This window comes from Momordica charantia (genome assembly GCF_013281855.1).
Source record: "Momordica charantia cultivar OHB3-1 chromosome 2 unlocalized genomic scaffold, Mcharantia_2.0 BLBB01000002.1, whole genome shotgun sequence".
NCBI lineage: Eukaryota > Viridiplantae > Streptophyta > Magnoliopsida > Cucurbitales > Cucurbitaceae > Momordica > Momordica charantia.
This window is the reverse complement of record NW_028275160.1, coordinates 177,447-201,341: the sequence shown is the minus strand read 5'-3', so window position 1 is coordinate 201,341 and position 23,895 is coordinate 177,447. Positions and strand designations below refer to the sequence as shown.

The 23,895-nt window shown below is 38.5% G+C and overlaps 6 protein-coding genes across 8 annotated transcripts; 2 read left to right on the top strand and 4 right to left on the bottom strand.

The window, feature by feature from the left end:
• The first annotated feature begins 5 nt into the window (after positions 1 to 5).
• LOC111021201 (ethylene-responsive transcription factor ERN1) lies at positions 6 to 1,400 on the top strand. Its single transcript, XM_088121101.1, has one exon. The coding sequence runs from the start codon at positions 502 to 504 to the stop codon at positions 1,267 to 1,269; it is 768 nt and encodes a 255-aa protein (XP_087977227.1). The 5' UTR covers positions 6 to 501; the 3' UTR covers positions 1,270 to 1,400.
• A 739-nt stretch (positions 1,401 to 2,139) lies between these two features.
• Positions 2,140 to 4,847, bottom strand: TUA5 (tubulin alpha-5). Its single transcript, XM_022298130.2, has 5 exons — positions 4,634 to 4,847; positions 3,988 to 4,202; positions 3,702 to 3,901; positions 3,051 to 3,559; positions 2,140 to 2,626 (listed from the first exon to the last, which is right to left on the bottom strand). The coding sequence occupies exons 1-5, from the start codon at positions 4,744 to 4,746 to the stop codon at positions 2,314 to 2,316; spliced, it is 1,350 nt and encodes a 449-aa protein (XP_022153822.1). The 5' UTR covers positions 4,747 to 4,847; the 3' UTR covers positions 2,140 to 2,313.
• A 2,091-nt stretch (positions 4,848 to 6,938) lies between these two features.
• Positions 6,939 to 9,594, top strand: LOC111021180 (mitochondrial dicarboxylate/tricarboxylate transporter DTC). The gene is made up of 6 exons (XM_022298039.2): positions 6,939 to 7,279; positions 7,389 to 7,472; positions 8,051 to 8,112; positions 8,633 to 8,994; positions 9,080 to 9,294; positions 9,391 to 9,594. The coding sequence occupies exons 1-6, from the start codon at positions 7,160 to 7,162 to the stop codon at positions 9,445 to 9,447; spliced, it is 900 nt and encodes a 299-aa protein (XP_022153731.1). The 5' UTR covers positions 6,939 to 7,159; the 3' UTR covers positions 9,448 to 9,594.
• Positions 9,595 to 10,547: 953 nt separating this feature from the next.
• Positions 10,548 to 12,054, bottom strand: LOC148212614 (uncharacterized). The gene has a single exon (XM_088120553.1). The coding sequence runs from the start codon at positions 10,825 to 10,827 to the stop codon at positions 10,651 to 10,653; it is 177 nt and encodes a 58-aa protein (XP_087976679.1). The 5' UTR covers positions 10,828 to 12,054; the 3' UTR covers positions 10,548 to 10,650.
• A 138-nt stretch (positions 12,055 to 12,192) lies between these two features.
• On the bottom strand, positions 12,193 to 15,355 carry LOC111021244 (protein neprosin). Its single transcript, XM_022298127.2, has 7 exons — positions 14,581 to 15,355; positions 14,128 to 14,214; positions 13,784 to 14,041; positions 13,526 to 13,690; positions 13,377 to 13,430; positions 13,134 to 13,280; positions 12,193 to 12,733 (listed from the first exon to the last, which is right to left on the bottom strand). Exons 1-7 carry the CDS (start codon positions 14,752 to 14,754, stop codon positions 12,356 to 12,358), a joined length of 1,263 nt encoding a protein of 420 aa, XP_022153819.1. The 5' UTR covers positions 14,755 to 15,355; the 3' UTR covers positions 12,193 to 12,355.
• Positions 15,356 to 17,397: 2,042 nt separating this feature from the next.
• LOC111021275 (uncharacterized) lies at positions 17,398 to 21,337 on the bottom strand. Of its 3 annotated transcripts, none has more exons than XM_022298169.2 (2): positions 20,737 to 21,325; positions 17,398 to 17,963 (listed from the first exon to the last, which is right to left on the bottom strand). In XM_022298169.2, exon 1 carries the CDS (start codon positions 21,013 to 21,015, stop codon positions 20,749 to 20,751), a length of 267 nt encoding a protein of 88 aa, XP_022153861.1. In that variant the 5' UTR covers positions 21,016 to 21,325; the 3' UTR covers positions 17,398 to 17,963; positions 20,737 to 20,748. The 3 variants fall into 3 exon arrangements, with proteins under 3 accessions (XP_022153861.1, XP_022153864.1, XP_022153863.1); XM_022298172.2 differs by lacking the exon at positions 17,398 to 17,963 and adding an exon at positions 18,035 to 18,466 and having other exon boundaries at positions 20,737 to 21,336; XM_022298171.2 differs by lacking the exon at positions 17,398 to 17,963 and adding an exon at positions 18,473 to 18,974 and having other exon boundaries at positions 20,737 to 21,337.
• Between the last annotated feature and the right edge of the window lie 2,558 nt (positions 21,338 to 23,895).

The window sequence follows — 23,895 nt, the reverse complement described above, 5'->3', positions numbered from 1 at the left end:
TTTTTTTTTTTTAATTTTCGATTGTAATTTTCCGAATTTCTTCATTCCTTTATATCCTAACATCGTGCTTCCACGAGTTTCCTATGTTTTTTTTGAAGGAATAAGAGTCAACTCCAAACTGAAGTTGCAGACCACTCAGCTGCTAGGCCTCCTCAAACTCAAAAGTCAGTAATGGTCGCATCGCATATTCTTCCTTTACCTATTAATTATGCATCAAATTCTTCTTCACTGCCGTCATGATTTATTATTCTCCTACAGACGAAAAAGGCAATGCTGATTCTCCCCGTCAATTAGCACATTCAATTTGTTAAATAAACGGCTCCTCCATTCGATGGTCTTCTTTAAACAAAAAGAATAATTACAATAACAGACATGTTGACAAGAAGATAAAGACGAGGACGCCACTAACACTGCCCCCTCCTGCCCCATGCCATCTGCCTCCATTATAAAACACCCATCAACTTTTCTTCCATTAAACTTAATTCTGGTCGTGGTTAGCAGATGGACGACTCAGTTCAGGAACAGCTTGAAGCAGTTTCATCCAGAAAACTTGGCAAGTTCAAGGATAGAACTTGTAAAAGCAAGTTTGTTGGTGTCAGACAAAGGCCTTCTGGGAAATGGGTGGCAGAGATCAAAGACACAACACATGATATCAGAATGTGGTTGGGAACCTTCAAGACAGCGGAAGAGGCTGCCAGAGCCTACGATGAAGCTGCATGCCTCCTCCGCGGTGCCAACACTCGAACCAACTTTACATCCCATCTCAATTCTAAATCCATCCTCTCTTTGAAAATCAGAAACCTCCTGAACCAGAAGATCAGTTTGAAAAGAAGCTGCTCCGAAACCAACACAATCCAATCAGCCACCAAACTCGGTTCAAGTTGTGGCATTACTAGTGATATCACGAGCAACAGCTCTAAATTTGATGGTGCTTATACTGGGTTCTCCACTCCCACTAACCAAGAGATGCAGATGTTCGATAATGCAGATAGAGCAGACTGGAGCACCTGCATTGGAGAACTTGAGCTGGGTCTTTGTCAATCCAGCCATTCATGGTGGCATTTTCCTTTTGGGTTGAACTTGGATGAACCTCCATTGCTAACCCACCAAGGACTGGAACTACCCAGACAAGTGGCAGAGATGTCATGTGAGTCAGTGCAATTAGAACTGACATCGATGCCTCTGTGTGCATTGAATGGAGTGAGTGAATATTTAGGAAATGTATATGATGCTGCTGATACTGTGGGTCAGTTATTCTGCCCAAGTTGATGATTGCTTCATCACCGCTGTAATTCCCTCCTTTGTACTGATAATTGAATGCAGATACACCCAAGCAGCTGATAAGAGAGAAGAAATTCAAACAAATAACAGCCAATCAATATGGTCAACCATTGACTTCATTTTCCTTGTTCCACTTTGAACCCTCCAGAAGCAAACAAAGGAATATAACTCAAATGGTAGAGTGTTTGTTCTATCTTTCTATGAGAGCAAGGGAAGTAGTATAACTCAACGATAGAGTGTTGTCTGTCTTCACATGGTGAAAGAAATTAGTTCCAAGAATCTGATTATCCCTAAACTCAATAGAGACTAGAAATGTTATATAACCTAAATATAAATACTTTTTGACATGAAAAAAGAATATCAATTTTCTTTGTATTGTTAGGAGTTTATTATGATGCTTTTGGTTTAGAAAAATATCAGATGACGTTTTCATAGTAATGTCAAAATAATTCCATTCATCTTAAGTTAAAAGGACAAACATCAATTCTTATACCTTGGAAGACTGATATGTAGAGCTAACCAAGCAAAGGTTCATTAGTATTATTCCTTTTGCAACTTTTATCAACGTCGAGGGATGTTTAATTGGGATTTAAAGTTAGTGTACAGCACTGAAGTAAAATTGAAATGAAGAGAACTTGAATCAAGAAGAATAGGGGAAAGGACTGAAGATCTCTCAAGCTCAACAACCGTGGCCTGTGTGCGTCTTCTTCCTAGTGTTGCTTAAATCCAAGAACTTGAATCAAGACAAGCACGTTGTGTTGTCGTCGAGCAAGCCAACAAAGACAGCAAACATGTACAACTTGTGATACTATCCAATAATATGACCCCATCTCACCCATAAGTCAAGACAAGATAAAATTACAGTCAAAACACTGGCGTAAATATTCCTGATTTCAATTTCATACACAGAGCAAAGCCACGAAGATACATAATAGAAATTTACTACAAGACAAACAGAATTGCTCATAAAAAGGGTAAACGGCAGACACTTGTACTAGATAAATTATGAGGATAAAAGCACATATGCACACTTCAGTAATCTTCACCTTCCTCTTCATCATCCGCACCTTCAGCGCCAACTTCTTCATAGTCTTTCTCAAGAGCGGCCAGATCTTCACGGGCCTCTGAGAACTCCCCTTCTTCCATGCCCTCACCAACATACCAGTGCACAAATGCTCTCTTCGCATACATCAGGTCAAATTTATGGTCAATGCGAGAGAACACCTCAGCAACTGCTGTGTTGTTGCTGATCATGCAAACAGCTCGCTGCACCATGGCTAGATCGCCACCGGGTACAACTGTTGGAGGCTGGTAGTTTATACCACATTTGAAGCCAGTTGGACACCTGCAAAACAACCCCATTATCATGTTTTTCTCGAATCCAGAATATAATATTGTTAAAAGTACAGAGCACTTGCTGTGAAACCCTTGGGTTGTTCTTTCTTCTGAAAGGAAAACTACGAGCTTGTGAATGATTATTTCTAGTGTATAGTAATCTCTATTTTTCCGGTGTATAGTAAACCGAACTTTTACAAGTCACCCTCATCACAATTCTATAAATTAGTTCGTAAATATTACTAAACAAAACAGACTACCAAATAAGCCTTAACAAAACTGAGAGTAGTTCCCTAGGTGGACAAATGGATAAGCCACAGGACAATGAAACATAACATCTACCATGGTTGTCGACATATCTATGTTATGTTTTTTCCTAATTTCATAGGTAAGCTTTAAAACTTTACCAAAAAATATATATTTTTTCCACTTACCAGTCAACAAACTGCACGGTGCGCTTTGTTTTAATGGTGGCAACAGCAGCATTAACATCCTTGGGTACAACATCTCCTCTGTACATTAAGCAACAAGCCATGTATTTCCCATGTCTGGGGTCACATTTTGCCATCATGCTCGAAGGCTCAAAAACTGCATTTGTGATCTCAGGTACAGATAGCTGTTCATGGTAAGCCTTCTCTGCTGAGATAACCGGAGCATACGAGGAGAGCATGAAATGAATACGAGGATATGGTACAAGGTTTGTCTGGAACTCTGTTATGTCCACATTGATGGCTCCATCAAATCTTAATGAAGTGGTCAAGGATGAAATGATTTGAGATATCAATCTATTCAAGTTGGTATACGTAGGCCTGTCAATATCCAGAGATCTTCTACAAATGTCGTAGATAGCTTCATTGTCTAGAAGAACAGCAACATCCGTGTGCTCAAGAAGTGAATGAGTGGAAAGAACACTGTTGTACGGCTCTACGACAGCAGTTGAAACCTGCAATTGTATCGAAGTCCGATATTGTTCAGCCCCTCAACAGTTTCCTGATTATTCCAGAAGATTACATGTTTGGCCAATTGGGCACTTCTTCTGTTAATGATCAAATATTTGGGTTAATCTACACTTGAATTATCAGTACCTGAGGGGATGGGTAGATGGTGAAACCAAGCTTGGATTTCTTCCCGTAATCCACCGACAAGCGCTCTAACAACAACGAACCCAGACCAGAACCAGTACCACCACCAACAGCATTAAAGACTAAAAACCCTTGTAACCCAGTGCAGTTATCAGCCAATTTCCTGACTCGGTCAAGACAGAGATCTACAATTTCCTTTCCAACTGTAAAATAGCAAAAATACGTCAAACTGAGTTAACAAAAGAAAAAAAAATTGTCAATTAAGGATCCAATAAGCAACATCCATCACCTGTATAGTGTCCTCGAGCAAAATTATTGGCAGCATCTTCTTTTCCGGATATCAATTGCTCGGGATGAAAGAGTTGTCGGTAAGCTCCGGTTCTAACTTCATCAATCACAGTTGGTTCCAAATCAACAAATATAGCCCGAGGCACATGCTTGCCCGAACCGGTCTCGCTAAAGAACGTATTAAAAGCGTCGTGCGCAACACCTTCAGAGGTATCACTGGAAAAAGAAAGCAGAAGTTTCCATTTAATAGTCAATCAGCCCCACAAGGAGCAGAAGTTTGTAATGCAATTAATTTCGACTCCCAAAGAACGAAAAGAAAATTCTAAAAAGAATTACCGCCTACGATAAACTGTTTACATACATACATACAAGTCTTTTGCATAAGATACGTGGTATCAAATCAGTCATCGAATTGGCTTGGAACAATGTCCCTAAGAAAGTAAAAGTTGCAGATAGAAACTAGTCCATCAGTCCCTCTGAGCGATTGGACACGGATCCCGTGGTAGGGTGGCTGACGTTCAGATGCAATGCAGAGTGGCAGACAATATACCCAAATTCGATGGATAAAAGACGAAAAAAGTAGGCAGGAAAGAAGAATCCGGATGAAATGTAGAACGGTAGAGAAATGGGGATGGATAAAGCATTACCTGGGCATCATACCGTCGGGTTGGATGCCATGTTCGAGGCAATAGAGCTCCCAGCAAGAATTGCCGACTTGAATCCCAGCCTGTCCAATGTGGATGCTTATAATCTCCCTCATCTTCCCCTACGGCGGTGGTCGGAGTGGCGGAGCAGGATTGTACGAACGAGAATGAACGGCGATGTCGGAGGTGGTGAGGGTGACGGGATTTAAGCACAGGCTTTAATGGACAAACAAAACCATATTTGATAACCAATTCGCATCCGGATGGCGCGCCAGGCTTTCGATGGGTCCCTTCTCCTCCAATCTTCTTCTCCGTTTTGACAACTTTACCCTTCCCAACCATGGGCCGCGAATGGAAGGAAGCGAGGGCAGTTGTGGAAAAAGTCCATTAACAGGGGACCGGAGAGGAGTGACCATGTGATGTGTGTAGTGCAAGGGTGGTTTGGATATCAGATATTTTATTTTATTTTATTCTTTCTGCTCATATTTACGTTCCAATGGTTTAAATTATTTAATTTTTATTAAAATTTAGAGTGAATTATGTTAAGTGATGCAATTAAGATAAATATAATAGGTAGTTGGAGACTGGAGCGTGGAGGAGAAATAAAAAAGAAAAAACATATAAATATAGATGTAATGGGATTCACATGAGAGTATGCAATGCATGGGTATAGCTGTACTGAATGCTCTCTCACCTGCAGCATGAGTTGTAATATTGAAGGCTTTGGACCTCACTTTTTTCTTTTTCTAATTATTATTATTATTTTAGTTTGTTGGTTACTAATCCCAAACACACACACAATGCTGTCTTCCCTCCAATAATTTCATAGCAGAGCAGAAGGCAGAAAACTGTTCTTAGAGTTGGGAGTGGGCCCATCTGCAAGGAAAGGAATGGCACCTTCCACGTGTTCCCCTCCGCCTCCTCTTCAATACTATAAACTACAATTGGAAATCAACCAATTTTACACGCACAATTTCAATTAATTACACTTTATTAATTCAGTTGGTAACCCATCTTTATTTTCATTTGTTTCGAGGCATTTAGACTTTCATCCTTTTTCCCATTTGAAGAAAATATTTCTCTTGTCAAATCCAACACATTTTAGTGTTAGATTTAACAAATCTAAAAATATGTTTAGCCTATAATGGAAAAGTACTCACATTCTCTTTTTTTAGGAAAAAAGTTTATAAATTTTAAAATCTATACTCTCAGTTTGATTGGTGGGAATAAGATTTCTAAGTTAGGAACCAACCCATTCTCATTCATACTTTAATTCCTATAAATTTATTTGATTACATAATAATAATAATATATATATATTAAACAAAGAAACATGGTATTAAAAAAAACAATACTAATAAAAGTTACATCAGAAGGGTGGTGACAACGCATAATCATCACAATCCAAAAAAGAAAAACAATTGTCGAGAATCGATCATAAATAATCTACTTGGCTAATAAAGCAGCTTGCTTGTTTAAAGAACTAGGAATATAAACGAATTTTAGCCCCCTAAATAATTTCTCCAAAGTTGCAACCTCCTCGATTAATAGAGGTATCTTATCAATTATGGCTTCCCTATTCACAATTAAAAAAGAGATAATTGCTTCTAAAATTGCCTTATTCTCCACCATGACACATAAGAATGGATTTTAGGCAAATTCTTCAAATAATTATACTGGTCATGGATCTTAATAAAATTAAGATCGCATGTGGGTGCCCTCTCCAATTTTGTGTTTGATAACTCCTCAAAATACTTAGATGATGAAGCCACAGACCCTACATAATAGTGTTGTTTTTTTATTTTGCCAGCTGCAACAACACTATTAATATCCAACGGAGAGACTCGACACTCGACTACCGTTTGCCATCACACGCCTCCACAATAGTAAGAGAATTACCTAGTGTATTTCGATAAATGCTATTTTACTTCTTAGAAAAAAAAAGTAGAGAGTAACACCGTCCCAAAAAAAAAAAAAAAAAATTTGATGGGAGGACCAAGATAAAACACACCCCCTTCCCAGCTAGAGGAAGGAGAGGAGGTGAGCAGGCTGCAAGCCGCTGTCCCTTCCCACTTTTGGCTCTAACTCTTCTAAAAATACTCCAAATAGGAGAGCAAACCTCATGAACAATAAACGTCTCTGCTTTAATCTCCACATGCGGTTGAACTCAAAAAAAGAAAAAAAATGTAAACTAATTTATCGCTAAATAAAATAGTTTGTTTCTATGGGAATCGAAAAATGATCACATCTCTTTTTATATATGGAAATAATCTCTTTCCATGCTTGTCCAGTACAGGGAATTTTATTCTTCTTAAAAGAAAAATGAAAATAAAGAGGAAAATCTATATGGGAAGAGATTAATGGCAATGGATGGGGGGAAGGAAACGACGAAAATGGGTTGAGGCTCGTAAAGTTAAGATATAAAACTTCCGTCCTTAATTTTCCCGAGAATCACCACCTCCACTTCCACTTCCACTTCCGCTTCAACTCTCTTCCTCTTCCTCCATCTCATACTCTCTGCTCTCACCAATGGCGGACGACAAGAAGCCCAAGTCCGCCACCGTTTGGCCCACTGTCAAGCCCTTTGTTAACGGAGGTGCCTCTGGCATGCTCGCCACCTGCGTCATCCAACCGATTGATATGGTCAAGGTTCGACCACTTTCATTCTTCTTTCTTCAATTGGTGGTTCTAATGCTGTAATTGACATTTCTGCCTTCATGGGATTGTTTCCGCTCCTGCCTTGTTGCCTTTCGCTTAGGTGAGAATTCAATTGGGTCAAGGATCGGCTGGCCAGGTTACCAGAACCATGCTTAAGGAGGAGGGACTTGGTGCCTTTTACAAGGTTTGCATATTCAATTTCCTCAAAACTTTTAATTCTTTCCCTGTTTCTATGACTTGTTAATAATGTCATTCAACTATTACTATTACTATTGTTTCACTTATACTGCTTGCAGTTTGCATCGGCTGTTGGGTTGTTCTTTGCTCTGATTAATTCCTGATAGGAAATTGATGTTTCGAACTCTGTGCTTCATTCAATCTTTTCTTGAATAAGTATCTCATTACTGATTTAAATCATTCGGGAATGTCACTGTTTTCTGAAAATCGTTGATTTTTGTCGTGTTTTACTGAATTATCTTTTTGTAGAGACTACTTGTGTTATATCTTGAAGAGCCGCCACTAGAAGATTAAGTGGTTGTTCGACGTATTTTCATATCTTGTAAATTAGGATTTTGGCTAAAAGTTGAATTCACTATTGGGGCTCTGTTGTCCCATTTTCTTGCTTTGTTTAATCCTTCTGTTGAGATAGTGCTAGAGCCTTCTGGTGGAAACTTCATTTTGTAATTGAGATAGTTTCAGCCTGCCGTTGAGATAGTACTTAGGTTTGTGAATTATCTTGTCTAAACTTCATTTTCCAATCAGGGTTTATCTGCTGGATTGCTCAGACAAGCTACATATACTACAGCAAGGCTTGGATCTTTTAAGTGAGCGTGTTACAAATCTAGAATTTAACACCCTTTGGATTCATATTCATGCGGCTATGCTTTTACTTCCAACACTTGATCTTATTAATGTCAATATATATAGTTTTAGAAAAACTGCAATGAAAATTATACTTGTAGTCCCTACAGTTTAGGATGATTGCTTGGTTCCTGTAATTTAAAAAGTGACAATTTAGTTACTGGATGTCTTAAACTGGTTGTCAGTTGCCCCTCAAATTATTTTATCACTAGCTGGTCCCATGAAAAAAAATTACATACCAGTTATGAAAATTGTGTGCCATATCATATTGCAGATGACCATATAGGCTAGATTTATGTGAGACTTATCATCACAATACTAATATAGTCACCCTCTAAAACTACTGTAGTTAGATGGTCGCGTGTTGTATAATATAAAGACCAAATAGAATAATCTCCTGGATTATAGGGGCAAAAGGTGTAATTTTTTGGTTTTCTTATATGTGGTTAATCATATATTTATTTTTCTCCATTTCTTCCTTAGGATGTTGACAAATAAAGCAATTGAAGCGAATGAGGGAAAGCCGCTTCCACTGTATCAGAAGGCCTTATGTGGGCTCACAGCTGGTGCTATCGGAGCATCTGTTGGTAGTCCGGCAGACTTAGCTCTTATTCGGATGCAAGCAGATGCAACTTTACCAACTGCCCAGCGCCGAAATTATAAAAATGCCTTCCATGCACTATATCGCATTCTTGCGGACGAGGGAGTTTTGGCTCTGTGGAAAGGCGCTGGCCCCACTGTAGTGAGAGCAATGGCATTAAACATGGGAATGCTTGCCTCATATGATCAAAGTGTGGAGTTCTTCAAGGATAACCTTGGTTTTGGAGAAGCTGCTACGGTGTTGGGTAAGATTGTTTTTAAAATGCTATAAGCTGATGCCTAAGTGTGTGTTGGAGTTGAAATTTGGCGTTGTGTTGTGGATGCGGTTAGGTGCAAGTTCGGTATCAGGATTCTTTGCTTCAGCATGTAGTCTACCCTTTGATTATGTGAAGACTCAAATTCAGAAAATGCAACCCGATGCTGAGGGCAAATTTCCCTACTCTGGTTCCTTAGATTGTGCCATGAAGACTCTCAAGGCAGGAGGGCCACTCAAATTTTACACCGGATTTCCTGTGTATTGCGTCAGAATTGCCCCCCATGTCATGGTATATCACTCTCTCTTTCTCCCTTTCTCTGCGTTCGTGTTTGTTAGGAATACCCAAACAAATATAGAAGAATAATTAACTGAACCACTGCTGCAGATGACATGGATTTTCCTAAACCAGATTCAAAAGCTGGAAACTTCCTATGGGCTGTAAAGGACTGACCAAGTAAAGTTGATGGAGATCCCTTCCGAGTTGATTTCAGGCTTCAACAATAATTAATTTTTTTCTTCTTCTTTTGTTCTTTGGCCATGTTGTACTCTAACTTTCTTTTAATGCAGATTTCCAGACTTGAGTTTAAAAGCGTTTTAAGCTTGCCCTTCTGTGTGAATATGAATAGAGGTAGCAACAGGGTATACAATTGCTTCTGTAATTTGAATGCGCCAGATTCTTACCGGGAAAAACATGAATCATGAGATGTTTGAGAATAAAATATTTGAGACTGAAAGATAACTGTGAGAATGTTATTGGATTTTGATGGGAGTATATAGTATTATATGTTTGTTTGGTGAGATTATTCCTAAAAATTTCATCAATTAGTAATTATTAACTTCCAACTATTAATAAATAATAAATTTACAAAAAAAAAAAGAACTTTAAGTTTTTTTAGTACAATATTGGAGGTGGGGTTTGAATATATGATTTTTTGGTTAGTGATACATGCTTTAACTCGTTGGACTAGATTCAGATTAACTTTAATTAGTATATTAATTTGGGTAATATGATTGAATTAAATTATTTTATTAAATTAATTATAATTGTTTACATAAATTAATCTACTTTTACTTATTGTGACTAGTTAATACAAATTAACCAATTAATTTAAGTTTAATTAATAAAATAACTATAAGAATATTTTTTAACTAATTTTAATTAATTAATTATATTTATTAGATCATTTTAATTAATTAAAATATAATTAACAAACTAACCCTACAGTAATTTGTATAGAAAAATATTTGCTTCTCAAAGTGATTATGAAACTCTTGCCCCTTCCCGATTCCCACCTACAAAAACCCAGAAACCAAACCTACCATGAGAGTTTTTAAAACTATGCCTCCCACCAACTCCATTTTTATTTAGATATTTGAATGTGCCACTGTGGGTTTGAAATTTGCATGTTGAGGATGCTACCAAGTAATAATTCATCTGCAAATGTGAGTGGTTCATGTGTGACAGTTTAATGTTCCCTGTTACGTTACGTGGTGTTTATTAATTATTATTAGCCCAAGACAATAGACAATGATATTTGAAGATTTATAAGAAAGAATTTAGGTTGATTGAAAGAAATAATGAAATGGCATGATGACAGCAACAGAAGCAAATGGCACAGAGGCGGAGGGAGAAAAGAGGAGTTATTTAAATGGAAAGGGCAAAAGCAAGAGCAGAGAGAGAAGCAAATAAGGTGGGCAAAAAGAGAGAAGCATCAGAGGCTGGTGCAGGAGCCGGAGCCTCAGAGGGAGCGGCAGCTTGGGCAATGGTGCCGGCCAAGGCCAAGACCAGCAGGAGGAACAGCTTCAACTTCATTGCATCCATTGCCGTGAATTGAATGATCCTAGCGTCCGGCTGCAGAGCTGAGGCGACGAAGGCTGTGGGAGGGAGAGAGCGTATTTATTCAATTTACGATGCATTCCCATTTCCCACAGCTGGAGAACACACAGGAACAGGGTCAGGGACCTTACCATACGCTAAGCTACCTGTCTCTGAGTGTGGTCCCCGTGTTTTGCTCGTCCTTTTTCTTTCTTTCTTTTTTTCCCTTCTGTAAATATCATTTTCTTAAATCATTAACTATCATGTCATGTTACTCTTTACTGTTTGAGAAAATCCGTGGGTATGAATTCAGCATAAGCTTCAGTAGTTGGATAAGGATTAGGAACATACTCATAACCCCAACTAAATCTGGATCTAAATTGACTCAAACCTAACTCAAATTGATCCATTCTCTTCATTTTATCAACTAATCGGATTTCAATTTCTTCAATACATATTCAATGCCATTATCATTGTAGATGTCAAAACCTACCATCAATTATCCATTAACCAACATTGATGTGATATATGGTCGCGGAGGCCCATTTACAAGTTTATTTGAGAGAGATGCAGCGATACACCAAATTGCACAAATCACAAAGCGGAGAAACCAAAAAGAAACTAAAAAAAGTGGCTGTTTCTCGCTCTCTTTCCCATTTAATTTATGGGCCAAAAAATTAAACTTTTAGGAGATCGCATGAAATGGAGAGGAGAATCAAATTTTAAAAAAGTCGTCAACTTTCATGTTACTGCCTGAGAAGAGGAAGAGAGAAAGTGGTTCTTCTTACCTTGGCAAGGGAACAGAGAAAGCGGTGTTCAAAGAAAAGGAAGAGATTGAAAAATGAAGAAAGTGAGAGTTGGCAGAGGGGAATTTTTCATTTTTCAGTATGGGTAGATTAGATCCTAGCAAAGGTGGGTGGATGTCAAAAGGCAAACCACAGTGACCATTAAAACCTGAAGGTTCCATAGGATCAGAAACTAAAATCAGCCAACGATTTGAAAAAGCAAGTTGCAAGTGGGGGTTGGCCCAGCTTTAAGCTTCATGTGGGAGTTCACTTTCTAAAGGGTGGTCAGTGGTGGGGAACGCACAAACAATTGTCATGTGTCATCCCCACTCACTCACCTTTCCAATTTCAAAAGTTCCATCATCTCTTCAATCCTTTTCTTTTGAAAAAGGAAAAAGGGCTTTGTTGCACCAACAGGACCACACTTCATCAATTCATTAATCATCCCCTCTTAGAGAGGAGTAAACTACAAATAAAATACAGTGCAGCTTCACAAAGCCTTTGTTCCTTCCAACCTTTTTAACCAACTTTATCCCTTCCCAATTTCAACACCACTCAACAAAATTATAAAACAAAGACTCAAAACTTCACACTATAGGAAGCTCATATTTTACCATTTTACTCCAACCTCACAAGATTTAAAGGAGGTGTATACAAAGGAGAGGAAAGAGAATTGCACTAGCTTTTGAATGCATGTTACAGGCTGGAGAGAGAGAGAGAGAGAGAGTTACATTGAATTGAAGTAGTCCTCATGGGCAATTTTGGTTTCTGCCAGGGCCTCCATAGTAAAAGTAATGGCCCCAATCCCCATTGCTGCCAGTTTGGACATCATAGCAGTTGGATTTCTCTGTGAAAGTACCAATCCCTTTGGGAGCCTTGAGATTGTTGGAACTGTCAACAACCTGAATGTTCCTGAAATAGCTTGCCTTCCCAAACCCTTCTTCAGGAAAATGACCACTGCCCATCTGGGTTGAGGTGTGCAGGCCATCAGGCTCTGAATTCACAACCTCCCCTCCCCACTCAATCATGGAGGCACTGTCAGCCAGGTACGAGAATAAGAAAGAAGGCCAATATCCCAACACATAGTCATTGCCAAACTGCATCCACCAGTGTCCCTCATTTGGATCCTCTCGTCGCAATCATCAACAACAAACAAATAAACAAACTACTCAATATTACTTTAACTGCTGAATTATGCGGGTTATATGTCAATTTATTTAGTTCTCCAGTCACCCCAGGTGGTTTCTTCATAAATCAAAAATTGTAATTGGGGAAATGACGAGAGAATCTTATGATCTGAACCGCCGGGATTTTTTTCCTGTTTCTGACCCCTTTCCCCTCAATTATATGCGTGGCTATTATTTTAACATCTAATGTGAAAACCCCATCTCAGCAGGACAATGTCCACAAAGGATCACATGCAGTTATCTTTACACAGTCAGTCTCTTTTGTCTTTTAGTATTTAACCTAATTGTTGATGTTCCAATTTTTCTTTTCTGTGTTGTCCAAGTGAGGTTTGGCATTTACCTTCCAGATAAGTATACTGATATCATACTGGGGACTGCGGAATGCAGACACAGGTGAGATGCTCGCCCCCATTGCTATTTCACTGTTAACTTGAATAAAGCCTGAGCAGAGGAGGTTATAACAACCTGTGGCTTGATATGCATCACTCTGAAAACACATTCATAGTTGTTAGAACGATATGGAACTGGAAGATAGACACTTAGAAATGACCATAGTTTTATCAGAGAGGCAAATGAATCTTACAGTCCAGTAAGTGAAAAGTCTAGTGTTGTTGTCGCCATATAGATCTGGGCTGACCTATTGTCATCGGCAACCAATTATGAGAACCAACAATGGGAGGAAAGAGAATAGGAAATGATTAGCTATTTTGAATCAATCCGTTCGTATGATACCTGCCAGCCAGCTTCAATACTATTTAGATCTTGACCAAAAGAACCTCCTAGTATCCATAACTGTGACAAGCTAAACTCATTAGGCTGTTGTATTTTGGGTTCCCATACGTTGATAGTTGCCTTTGCTCCATAGAACTTATCTCCTTCCACATAAGCTATTGCATGCTAGCAGCTCCGAAGGGAACAAAGTGATATCAGTATTAAAGTGTAAAGCTTAACGAAAAAAGATTGATGATATTTAAAAGGGAAAAGAATTACCTGATGACCACTTTGATTAATGAGATCAGGATCTGCAGACCTCGGTTGAGGAAGAGTTCTGTGCCTTTTCTTTCCATATCTTTTGGCAGAGCTTGCTCTCAGAACATCATCTTCCTTAGTTCTCCTAATAGGAATGGTGTTTTCTGGGCACCTTCCATTTGCATGCCACAGCTGAGTGATGGGGTTTGTTCTTTCTTTAGGTTTCTCAGACACCTTGTTCTCGTCAAATAGCCCTTCTGGGTGGTAAGTAGGCCTCGTCTGACAAACCGACAAGTGGTAAGGAACTTCAGGAAAGGTAGATGGAGAAATACTTCAAGTAGCTGAAAAAGGTGAGGAAAACAAACCTGAATTTTGTGATCTTTGAGGAAAGGATGATCAAAAGCTGGTTGATTAGAAATGTGGACACAGTCTATGATATCCCCATCTGGACTCTGCTTGAACATCACAAAGGGAACGTTAGAAAAATGAAAGGAAAAAAAAAAAACATAAGGACTACATCTTCGCTAGCGCTAGTCGTAATCAGATCGGAAGAACCAAGCCCGCAACGGATGCTATTCCTCGGTTAGAGATTGGAAGAGAAATATCAACAAGGGAAAACAGTAGGTGAAGTTTATTTTCCCAAAATCTAAGAAAATGCAAGTTGCAATAGTTGATCGATTGAAAAGGGGGCCATAAGCAACATACATTATTAAAAGAATGATACTCTCTTCACTTTCTCGCTCTCTTCCCAGACTTGAGAAAAGTAAAAAACTAAAACATCTTTTAGTGGGAGAAAGGAAAATTTAGAGAGAGAGAACCTGGATTGTCTTCAATGGGGGCTTGTTGAAGCGCCTGAGGTGCTTCTGAACCTCCAAGTTGTGCATGGAAGGGGATAATCGAGCGGCGCGGGACAGAGAGATGAGACCCCATAAACAGAAAACCAGTACCAAAGCCCTCCCGGCCGTTCCCCTGCCGCTGTGAGCAGGACCCATCTACTCTACTGGAATGGAAGCCGCCCCAATACGCAAAAAACCACTGATCCAAAGGGGAAAATTAGCTGAGAGTGAGAGGCGGTAGTGGGTAGTGGGTACACCCAAAACTACAACCTAAGTGGATGCAGGAGAGCGAGTCTGAAGCATGAAGGAGGCACTCCCCGCCCCGTCCCTGTTACCGTCGCTGTCACAAACCCTCAAAGCAACTGCCAAACCCAATAGCTTCACAAGTGGGACGGTTCTGGTTCGGCTTCCACGGAAACAAAAATCCAACACAAAATGACGACCCACCTACCAATACCAGCTCCCTCTCTTTCACACTCCGTTTTCTACGGTTACTCACCAAGCAAAATGCAAAGCAAAGCTACCCTCTCTCCCCCTTCCTCCCTAAAACTAAAACGGCTTTGTATGTTTTAAAAAGTTGCCATTCACTCACCACTCTGCTCTCTCTCTCTCTCTCGCAAATAAAAAGAACAAAAAGGAAAAGGGTGCCTGCTAAAAATCGCTTTTATATTATATTATCCTTTAATAGCTTGATTGACTGCACGATGACGAGATAGAGGAAGAGAGAGAGAGAGTGATGAAAGAGACTGAACCAAAGTTGCACAACATGGTGCGCAAAAAGGGTCTTTAATTTTATACACATCGCTTGTCGTTTCCATAATTTGTTGCTCGCTGTGGCCTTCCCACGGTCGCTCGTAATTTGCACCATTGCCATTTGCCATTGCCATTGCCATTGCCATTGCCATGCTTCTGAACTAAAACCAAATGGCTCTCTGTAGATTCTATAGTTATTTAATTGAGGTTTGTGAGTGGGAATATTATTAATTGAATCACAGCACAGACAGCAGAATCCTATGCGATGCCAAACTTGAAGCTCAAACCACAACCACTGAACAACAATGCAGTATTTTCTATTCTGTATTCTATTACAATATACGATGTTGCAATTGAATTGCATCTCACTTTTTCCCTCTATATTTTTTAATGCCACTTTCCAACACCAAAAGATTCCTTTTTTTTGTTCCCCATTCTGATTCCAATCACAGGAATTGCAGCTTCCCCCGTTTCATTCAAGCAAACTTTCTCAATCTGATGAATTTGAGAATCTTTTTTTATGGGTATTCTTTTAATTGTTTTCCAAACTATTTACCAATCAACTTTTTAAAATGCTACTTTAATTAATAGTTACCTAATTTATAACCTGCATGTAGAAGGACTCTTCCAACTTTCACTGATTAAAATTTACATTTTAATTCATTAAGGTTTGTCTTCATTCTTAATCATATACTTTTGTAACTGAGTTTATAATGACTTGTACTTTGCAGTATTATTAAAGTAGACCTTGAATTATAATTATCACCTTTTTTTTTTAAATTATTGTTGTTACGTCGTCAAGAGCTGTATTTTGATATTCAAACTTTTACTTCCCATTTATTGATGCTGCCCCCACCATACCATAAGAAAACTAACTTCCGTAATCGAAATATGGCAGTGAAATATATTTTCCTACCCTTGATTTATAAAGAATACATACCACCACGTGACCTTAAATATTCATATTTTTCTTCGAAACTTCGTGTTGCCACATTAAAACCAAAAAAAAAAACATATTTTAACATTATAATGAGAAATTGATGTTGCCCTTATCAAGATGAACATTATTAAAGAGATATTTGCAAAAGGTTTAGCTTTTAGAATTGCAGGCCATTAGCATTAAACTAGTGATTGATGCCATCCAAAATGCCACTCATTACTCACTTTACGGATTCCCTAATCTCGCCCTCCCATTTAAAGTTACTTTTTTGCCATTTAAAGCTGCCTCCTTTACCATATTGTTTTCATTTTTCAAAAGTCCCCAAAAATAAAATATTTGAACAGAAATGACTAATGATTTTACGAAGTTAGAAGTTGAAGTCTAAATTTTGTAGTCAAAGAATACCTTTCATAAGCATATATTTATATAACACGAGTTTATGTATAATGTAGGATTTAGAAATTCACACTCTAAAATAGACAAGTCTACTTCAAATTCCACATTAAGGCACACTGGCAATGTGTGTGGGTGAAAATGAAGAGATGACAGACCGTTCACGTAAATGAATGAAGAGTGGAGGGTGGACCATAGATGACAGGAAATTTCTGAGACGGAAATTATTGGGAGGTTGCAGTTAGAGAGAGGCCAAATGGTGGTGGGGAAGGGGACTTAAAATCGATCTGAATTTTTTTTTTTTTAATAATTTAGAATCGGAGCTTTGCTATCCTATACTCAAAGGCATCGGCACCCGCCTCAAGGCCCGGATTTTGAGAGACATCAAAAAATTTTATATGAAATTTACTAGTGATCAAAAGACAGATAAGAGATCAAAGATGAGAGTTTGGTATGTGGATCAAAACAGCTGCTTTCCAATCCCCCAAACCCAAACCTTATCTGCTCTCTCTCTCTACTTCGAGAATTAAACGCATCAAGACATACGCTATTGATTTTTTCTAACCATGATTGCACAAGGTGATCTTGGACTCAATAATTAGCATGTGGGTTGCCGTGATTGGTGCCTTTTTGACAAAAAATACAGCTTCCTCAGCCCACGCCCAATCAACTCCTTCCTTTAATTTCTCACTGATTGTTAGCATAAAAGTGACTATCTTCAAACACTTCTACTTGCATTCACACATTCATTCGCATTCCTTACAATCCATCTAACACTATCATTTTTCAAATCCACACAACAGTCGTGTCATGCTGACCGATGGAAAACTGATTTCATCGCGAGGCAACCCTTGAACATTTGGAGCACTAAAACCCGAGCAGGAATCTGAAAATGTTCCACAAAGAACGTCAATCTAATGTCAGCTGGCTGAAAGTGAAACACACATTTCTGGCACTCTACTTTCATATTTTCACTGTCACCTTCCCGGAGTAGGAGAAAACCATATGTACAAACTTGGCCACCCTGCTACTAATCCCTGGATACAACCCAAAAAAGGTAAGCAACCTGACGCCTTAATGTACTGTACACGATTGAATGAAACTTTTCAGAAACAGCAGATGTTGGAACTTGGAAGTGTGAGACACGCCGTCAACCACTGCATCCGAATTGGTGAAGACTCTCTTGGATACTTTTCTCACAATCACGTTCACACAAGACTTGCTGAGAAGTGAGAACTATACAAATGCCAGAATGGAACTGCAACTCCCCACTTTCATCCTTCATCATCCGTGAAAACACCATTAAATTTCATCCAAGGGTACACTTAATGTTTAAAAGATAGAACAAGATGCCAGAAAGTTATCAAACTCATGTTATAGCACAGCAAAGATATAAGGTAACATCACAATCATTTAGACAATAAAAATACTGACCCCTTATAACTGCTACATAAACATTAGGCCTTCGCATTTGCTAGACAAATGGCCCATCTTTTCATCTCTACGTTGAAATTATACTGGCCACTTTAGACTTAGATTTGCCTTTAAGTTTTACCCAAAATCCAACATACTTTCAGAAAGGTTGTCTTTAATAATAAAGAAGTGAGGATACTGTGAAACTTAACACATCCCTAACAGAATTGTTCCATGAAAGGATGAACAGGGAGACGAGGCGAATTTGGTTTCCCTTAGGGATACATGTGCCCACCACTTGTAGGTAAGAACAAGCTTTCCTAGCTGGTACTCTTATGATGCATACATAATGACAACCGCATTATTAACCTGGTTAGCAACATTAGAAATCTATCAATTCAACAATTGAAATCATCAAACAAAGCCAACACATCCTTCTAATATCCATCACTGTAACGCCCTAATGTAGAATTTAGTTGGTGAAGATAGAGAGAAAATGCATTTAAAAGAAATTTCAAAGATTTGACCTCGTTAATCATCCAAGTGGCTTTTTTCATACATGTATTATTCAAAACTAAATCCATGTCCTGCAAAGCTACTGTATTCCCCATTAGGCATCAAGTACCCTGAAACTCATGTTCTCATAACAGTAAATCCCTTGTAGCTTACAGACCGCAGAAATATCCAAGTCACATTTGATTATATGCACTAATTGTTATTCATCTTCTCATTAGATCCACGGAAAACCTACAGATACTTCGAGGTCCCTGGTGTAGAGGGTGGAAAAAACAATCCTAGATCTGATGGTTATGCTTCTTTTTGTTGAGATCTTGAAAGACCAAATACATGATCCAACTTGGATATACAAAGCAAGAAACTGATAGACAGAAAAATAAGAAGAAGGATTGGAAACAGAAAAAATGACAGTATAATAATTGATGAAAGAAAGGGTAGGCAACAAAAAATAAATAAAATAAAAATCCGAACAATTGATTTACAAATTGTATTTGTACGACAGGTAAAATACTCTCTGCTCTTTTCTGGACTCTGAACTCGGAACTCCTAATATCAAAAGATAACTCGTCTCTGTCATAATTGATTTTTAGATTTCATACACATTATAACATTGCTAAGATGTGAGTGCAAGCTATTTATGCTTATTTTAAAGGACACTGAAATTTTAAAGCGAACTCAGATCATCTTAATCATAGCATTGGAAGTATTTTACTAAATGAATTACATTTATCCTTGCCTAATAGCTCAAGCATTTGGGTGTAGTAGCATTGTAAAATGAAACCCCAAGTTCAAATCCCTCAATTGTTATTTCCTCCCTTTCTTCATATTAATTTTCTACGTTTTAGTCTTGATCTAGGGTGTATTTGGGAGTGATGGTAGAATGAATGATTTTAAAGAAAAAGATTTAAGTATAATTGATTTTCCAAAATCACCACCAAAGTGATACCTTAAAAAGTCAATTTGAAGTGATTTGAAATTTTCCTAAAATCAATTTTTTAATTTGCCAAACATGATCCATGAAAAGTTAAGTGATTTTGACAATGACAAAAGTGGTTTTGACTATGCCAAAATCACTCCAACACACCCCGATCTAACAACTTAAGCTTTTAGGTGCGATCTCAATTTAACACATTCTGAAATGGTGCGTGGGAGAGAGGGGGAATAAAAAAGTCTTTCCCTGACTGAATTCCTTCTCTCCTCCAATCACTTTGCCAAGAGAAAGTACAAAGTAACTACTGAAGCCATCCACGGGACAACTGACAATTCTTTGAAGAGTAGAAAAATGAAATTCATTAGCCAGTGAGTGAAAGGTACAACAGCATATCTGCCAATTCTTTGAAGAACATCGAGCAGATTTATGCTGTGACATTTATGATGAATCCCAAGACAAGCGTTAGTATAATTACTCTAAGCACATCCACAATCACGACCAATATCCAATAAAATTGAGCGGTAGCTGGAAAACCTCAAAGAACACAACAAATTGAAATGCAGTAGATATAACATGGAGCAGTTTCCTCAACCAAAAAAATCAGAGAAAACAACATTAACTTCAGAAGACACATAAGATGATGTTGGTTTAAGTCACTTCAGCGCAGTTGACGAACTAATAAACACGTCTTTCAATTCAAGTGATAGATGGTGTTGTCTTAACTACACGCTCGTAATCAGTTACTATCATACTCGAGAAACTCTGACACAAGGGCTAGAAAATTATTAGCCCATCCCATTAGGCCCGAAACTGGAATCTAAATATCTACCTACAAACAGTTATGATTAGTACTCAAATAGTTAATATCCTACAACTGGTATAGTCGTAGTCGAGAAATATGTAGAACTGCGGGTAAGATGGTGCAGGACTCTTGATTATCTCTCAAAAATGTCAAATCTGATACCACTAATCGAGGTTAGTAAATCAAGCACACAGCAGGGGGACAGATAAGTGTATTGAATTTTGATAAAGTAGAAGCTATCTCGAAGCTGTGCTCCGTCGTTCAGTTAGAAAAATCAATTGAAACAGCAAAAAGCAATTTTTCTAAAACGGAGCATACGTAATCGGGAAGAAAAAATGGAGACCCAGAAGCAGAAATTGACGATAATTGAAGAAAAGAGAAGAAAATTACCAGAGATAGAAGTCAATCGGAAGAAGAAACGTAAGAAAGGGAGAAGGAAGAGGCATCGGAGTCAGAGGAGTAGTAGTAATAGTAGAAGGAACCAGGGGGAGGGACGCAGAAGAAGGTCCAGAAAGACAGGGCGAGGCGAGAGAGTTGCTGAAGAGGGAAGCCGAAGAGAAGGTAGAGAAGTTGGTGGCTGGTGAGGCGATCTGGGAAGCAAGCAATGCATTGCGAAGCATCCGCCGATAAATGAGCGACCGATAACACGATCAAGCTGCTGAATACCATTGCTTTCTCTATGGCTGATTTGGGTCTGTGACTGTGTTGTTGTTTGAGAAATGCGTCCTCTCATCGCCTTCACCCCCCCTTTTGCTTTTGACCCATTTACCGCATTTTCTTTTCCTATTTCGGCGCCACTACAGATTCATCCTTTTATCTGTTCCAAATTTGGGTTTGAGAATACGTACAGTTTGTATGAATGACTTTGATCCGTTATTGTTGGATTGGATGGTGTCAAAAACCTCAAAGATGTGGGCTCGCACTCACCGGGACCCTTTTTGAAACGAATCGGAAAGTGAGTGTTCACCGTGGTACATGGATAGCCTCGCACAGTTGGGATCGCCCCAATGGCTCCATGAATTTTCGAGATTCATCTCAACCACGGTATATTATTTACTATATATCAGTCGACATTTCACGGCTCCGATAGATAAATCTATATTTTCATAATATTACAAAATAAAATAGATAAAATACAAAAAATTTCAACAAAATTTCATTTCATATCCGCTCAATAATTATATTAATCATATTTAACTTATTTAAAATTAGTGATACGATTGCTTGTTAGTTCAATTTATTTTTTCAAATTTGTTACTTTTATAAATTTTTCAAAAACATCCATCGATATCATATTTCCACGAAAACGAGACTTTGACATTTTTATTGACATTAATATTTAAAAGTTGATCTAAATCGAGATAAATGTCATTTTAATTGCAATTGCATGAATTTTTACCTAAAAATAATATTTTCACATTTTTTTTCCAACAATTAAGAAGAAAAAGACAAATAACAAAAGGGTTCAAAAGCAATTTTCAAAATTTCAATTGACGTATCAAACGGAAAAAACAAATTTATCCCGAACAACATGCAGTTTCCCTTTGCAACATAACATTTGCGTCGAGAAATCAACAAAATGTGTAACAAAATTTTTTTTGAGTTTCAAATTACGTTTAACTAAGAATTTACTTACCCTTTATAGATAGAATACATTACAAACTTAACAAATTTCTCATATGGAATATAGATCTAATAGAAATATAAACACGAAATCAAAAAAATTGCAAAAAAATGAAATATTGGGCAATTTTAATACAAATTGCCTATTGATTTTACAATTCAATCGACATCCTCAAACCCACCTCCCTTCAACAAACATGGCAGCTTTGAGGGAACATTCTTGGCGTTTTCAGGTGGCTCGTCCTTTTTTCACCTCAGCTGCCTGTTGATTGAACATTTGATTTTCACACAAACAAAGCACCCGAGCATCGGCGGACCCCACGGTAGAAGTAGAAGCACCAGAGCGATAGCGACCCCTCGGCAGAAGCTCACGAGTGGTGGAGACACCCAACAACGGCGCAACCGCCTTGCAGGCACGACTCCACAAACGCCGGCAACTCGAACATACGGACACGCACGTTCCATGGTGGCTGACAACTAGATTTGTAGGTGGGTTCACGGTCTGCTAGTGCGCCACCGTCTGTTGCTTGCCGGAGAGGGAGGTTGTCGCGGCGACTGAAAATGCGAGGGAGGGGTGGATGGCAGATTGGAGGAGAAAGATGAAGGGAAAGGGAATGGGAAAGTCGGGAAATTGGCATGGATAACCTTTTGTTGTTTGCTCAACTCACCTCAATTAAAAAATTGGACTCAATTGACCCAATTTAATATTTTGAATAGAATATTGAAGGATTAAATTACTATTTTAGCCTCAATCTGGGATGTAAGTGAAGTCGCAAACGAATTAACACGAAAGGAAATTAATGGGCAGGTTCGACCGTGGTTTTGACTGTGGTTATTGTTAGTTTGACCTTGGTTAGTAGAAAAGTAACACGAATTTTTTGCTTCACCACGATCATGAACTATAGGACCCCGGCCGTGGTGTTAATGAAAGGCAACTAATGGGCTAGGTTGGACCGTGGTTAAAATGAATGCTTGACCACGGCCGTGAAAACTAGTACCACGACCGTGGTGTTCATGAAAGACAACTAATGGGCTAGGTTGGACCGTGGTTAAATTGTTTGCTTGACCACGGCCATGAAAAAGAGTACCACGGCCGTTAATTTAATGACCATTATACCCCTCATTTCAAATTCAAACTGTTCGTATCTCTCATTCCATCTTCTTTTTTGTTCTTCCGTTTTCGTTTTCGTTTTCGCCCATTCGATTTGCACTCCCTCAATTTCCTCTGTTTCACTCTCTACTAGTCAATATCGTGCTCCGAATCGCTTCCCATATCTGAAACTTCGAGGTTATAACATTTTATTTCGTATTTGCGTCCCTTTTATGGCAAGAAAATATTTTTTTTTTACTTATATTTGCTATTTTTTTCGTTATTCGTCCATTAATTCCTTCCATGGCAGCCAATTTAGTATTTTCGGTACTTGTAGGGCTCGAAATCGGCGTTTTTTGTTTATGATTTGCGTTTGTGGTTGAAATTTTGATTTAGGGCTTCAGGGTTTCTGTTTTAGGTTGTGTTTGCGTGGGTTTGTGTGGGCTGAACGTTTTCTGCTGCTTTTGTTATCGTTGTGTGAGTTTTCTATAGTGGAAAAATGAAGGTTTAATGGGCGCGTTAACGGCCGTGGTTCAACGCAAATTTCATGGGCGTGGTTTTTGGCCGTGGTTAAAATGATTGCTTGACCACGGCCATGAAAAAGAGTACCATGGCATTGGTTCTGTCCAAATTCACTGTCGTACCACGACCATGGTCGTGACCTTGAAATTTGACAGAATCAATATCCTTCTTGAATTTGCACTACCTAGGCCATGGTAAGCCCATGAATTTGGACAGATTATGTTGTTTTTGGGTTTTCATCTGTTCCTTTCATCTGTTCATTTCTATGTTTGGGTTTTCATCCATTCCTTTCATCTGTTCCTTTCTTTGTTTGG

Coding starts and splice junctions, on each gene's coding strand:
- LOC111021201 (XM_088121101.1), top strand. CDS start 502: ATGGACGACTCAGTTCAGGAACAGCTTGAAGCAGTTTCATCCAGAAAA.
- TUA5 (XM_022298130.2), bottom strand. CDS start 4,746: ATGAGGGAGATTATAAGCATCCACATTGGACAGGCTGGGATTCAAGTC. Junction 3,902..3,987: donor TGCTCGAGGACACTATACAG/GTGATGGATGTT, acceptor GCTATTTTACAG/TTGGAAAGGAAATTGTAGAT. Junction 2,627..3,050: donor ACCGTGCAGTTTGTTGACTG/GTAAGTGGAAAA, acceptor GTTGTTTTGCAG/GTGTCCAACTGGCTTCAAAT.
- LOC111021180 (XM_022298039.2), top strand. CDS start 7,160: ATGGCGGACGACAAGAAGCCCAAGTCCGCCACCGTTTGGCCCACTGTC. Junction 8,113..8,632: donor GCAAGGCTTGGATCTTTTAA/GTGAGCGTGTTA, acceptor TTTCTTCCTTAG/GATGTTGACAAATAAAGCAA. Junction 9,295..9,390: donor GAATTGCCCCCCATGTCATG/GTATATCACTCT, acceptor CCACTGCTGCAG/ATGACATGGATTTTCCTAAA.
- LOC148212614 (XM_088120553.1), bottom strand. CDS start 10,827: ATGGATGCAATGAAGTTGAAGCTGTTCCTCCTGCTGGTCTTGGCCTTG.
- LOC111021244 (XM_022298127.2), bottom strand. CDS start 14,754: ATGGGTCCTGCTCACAGCGGCAGGGGAACGGCCGGGAGGGCTTTGGTA. Junction 13,431..13,525: donor GTATTGAAGCTGGCTGGCAG/GTATCATACGAA, acceptor CGATGACAATAG/GTCAGCCCAGATCTATATGG. Junction 12,734..13,133: donor TCAGTATACTTATCTGGAAG/GTAAATGCCAAA, acceptor TTGCGACGAGAG/GATCCAAATGAGGGACACTG.
- LOC111021275 (XM_022298171.2), bottom strand. CDS start 21,015: ATGGTATTCAGCAGCTTGATCGTGTTATCGGTCGCTCATTTATCGGCG.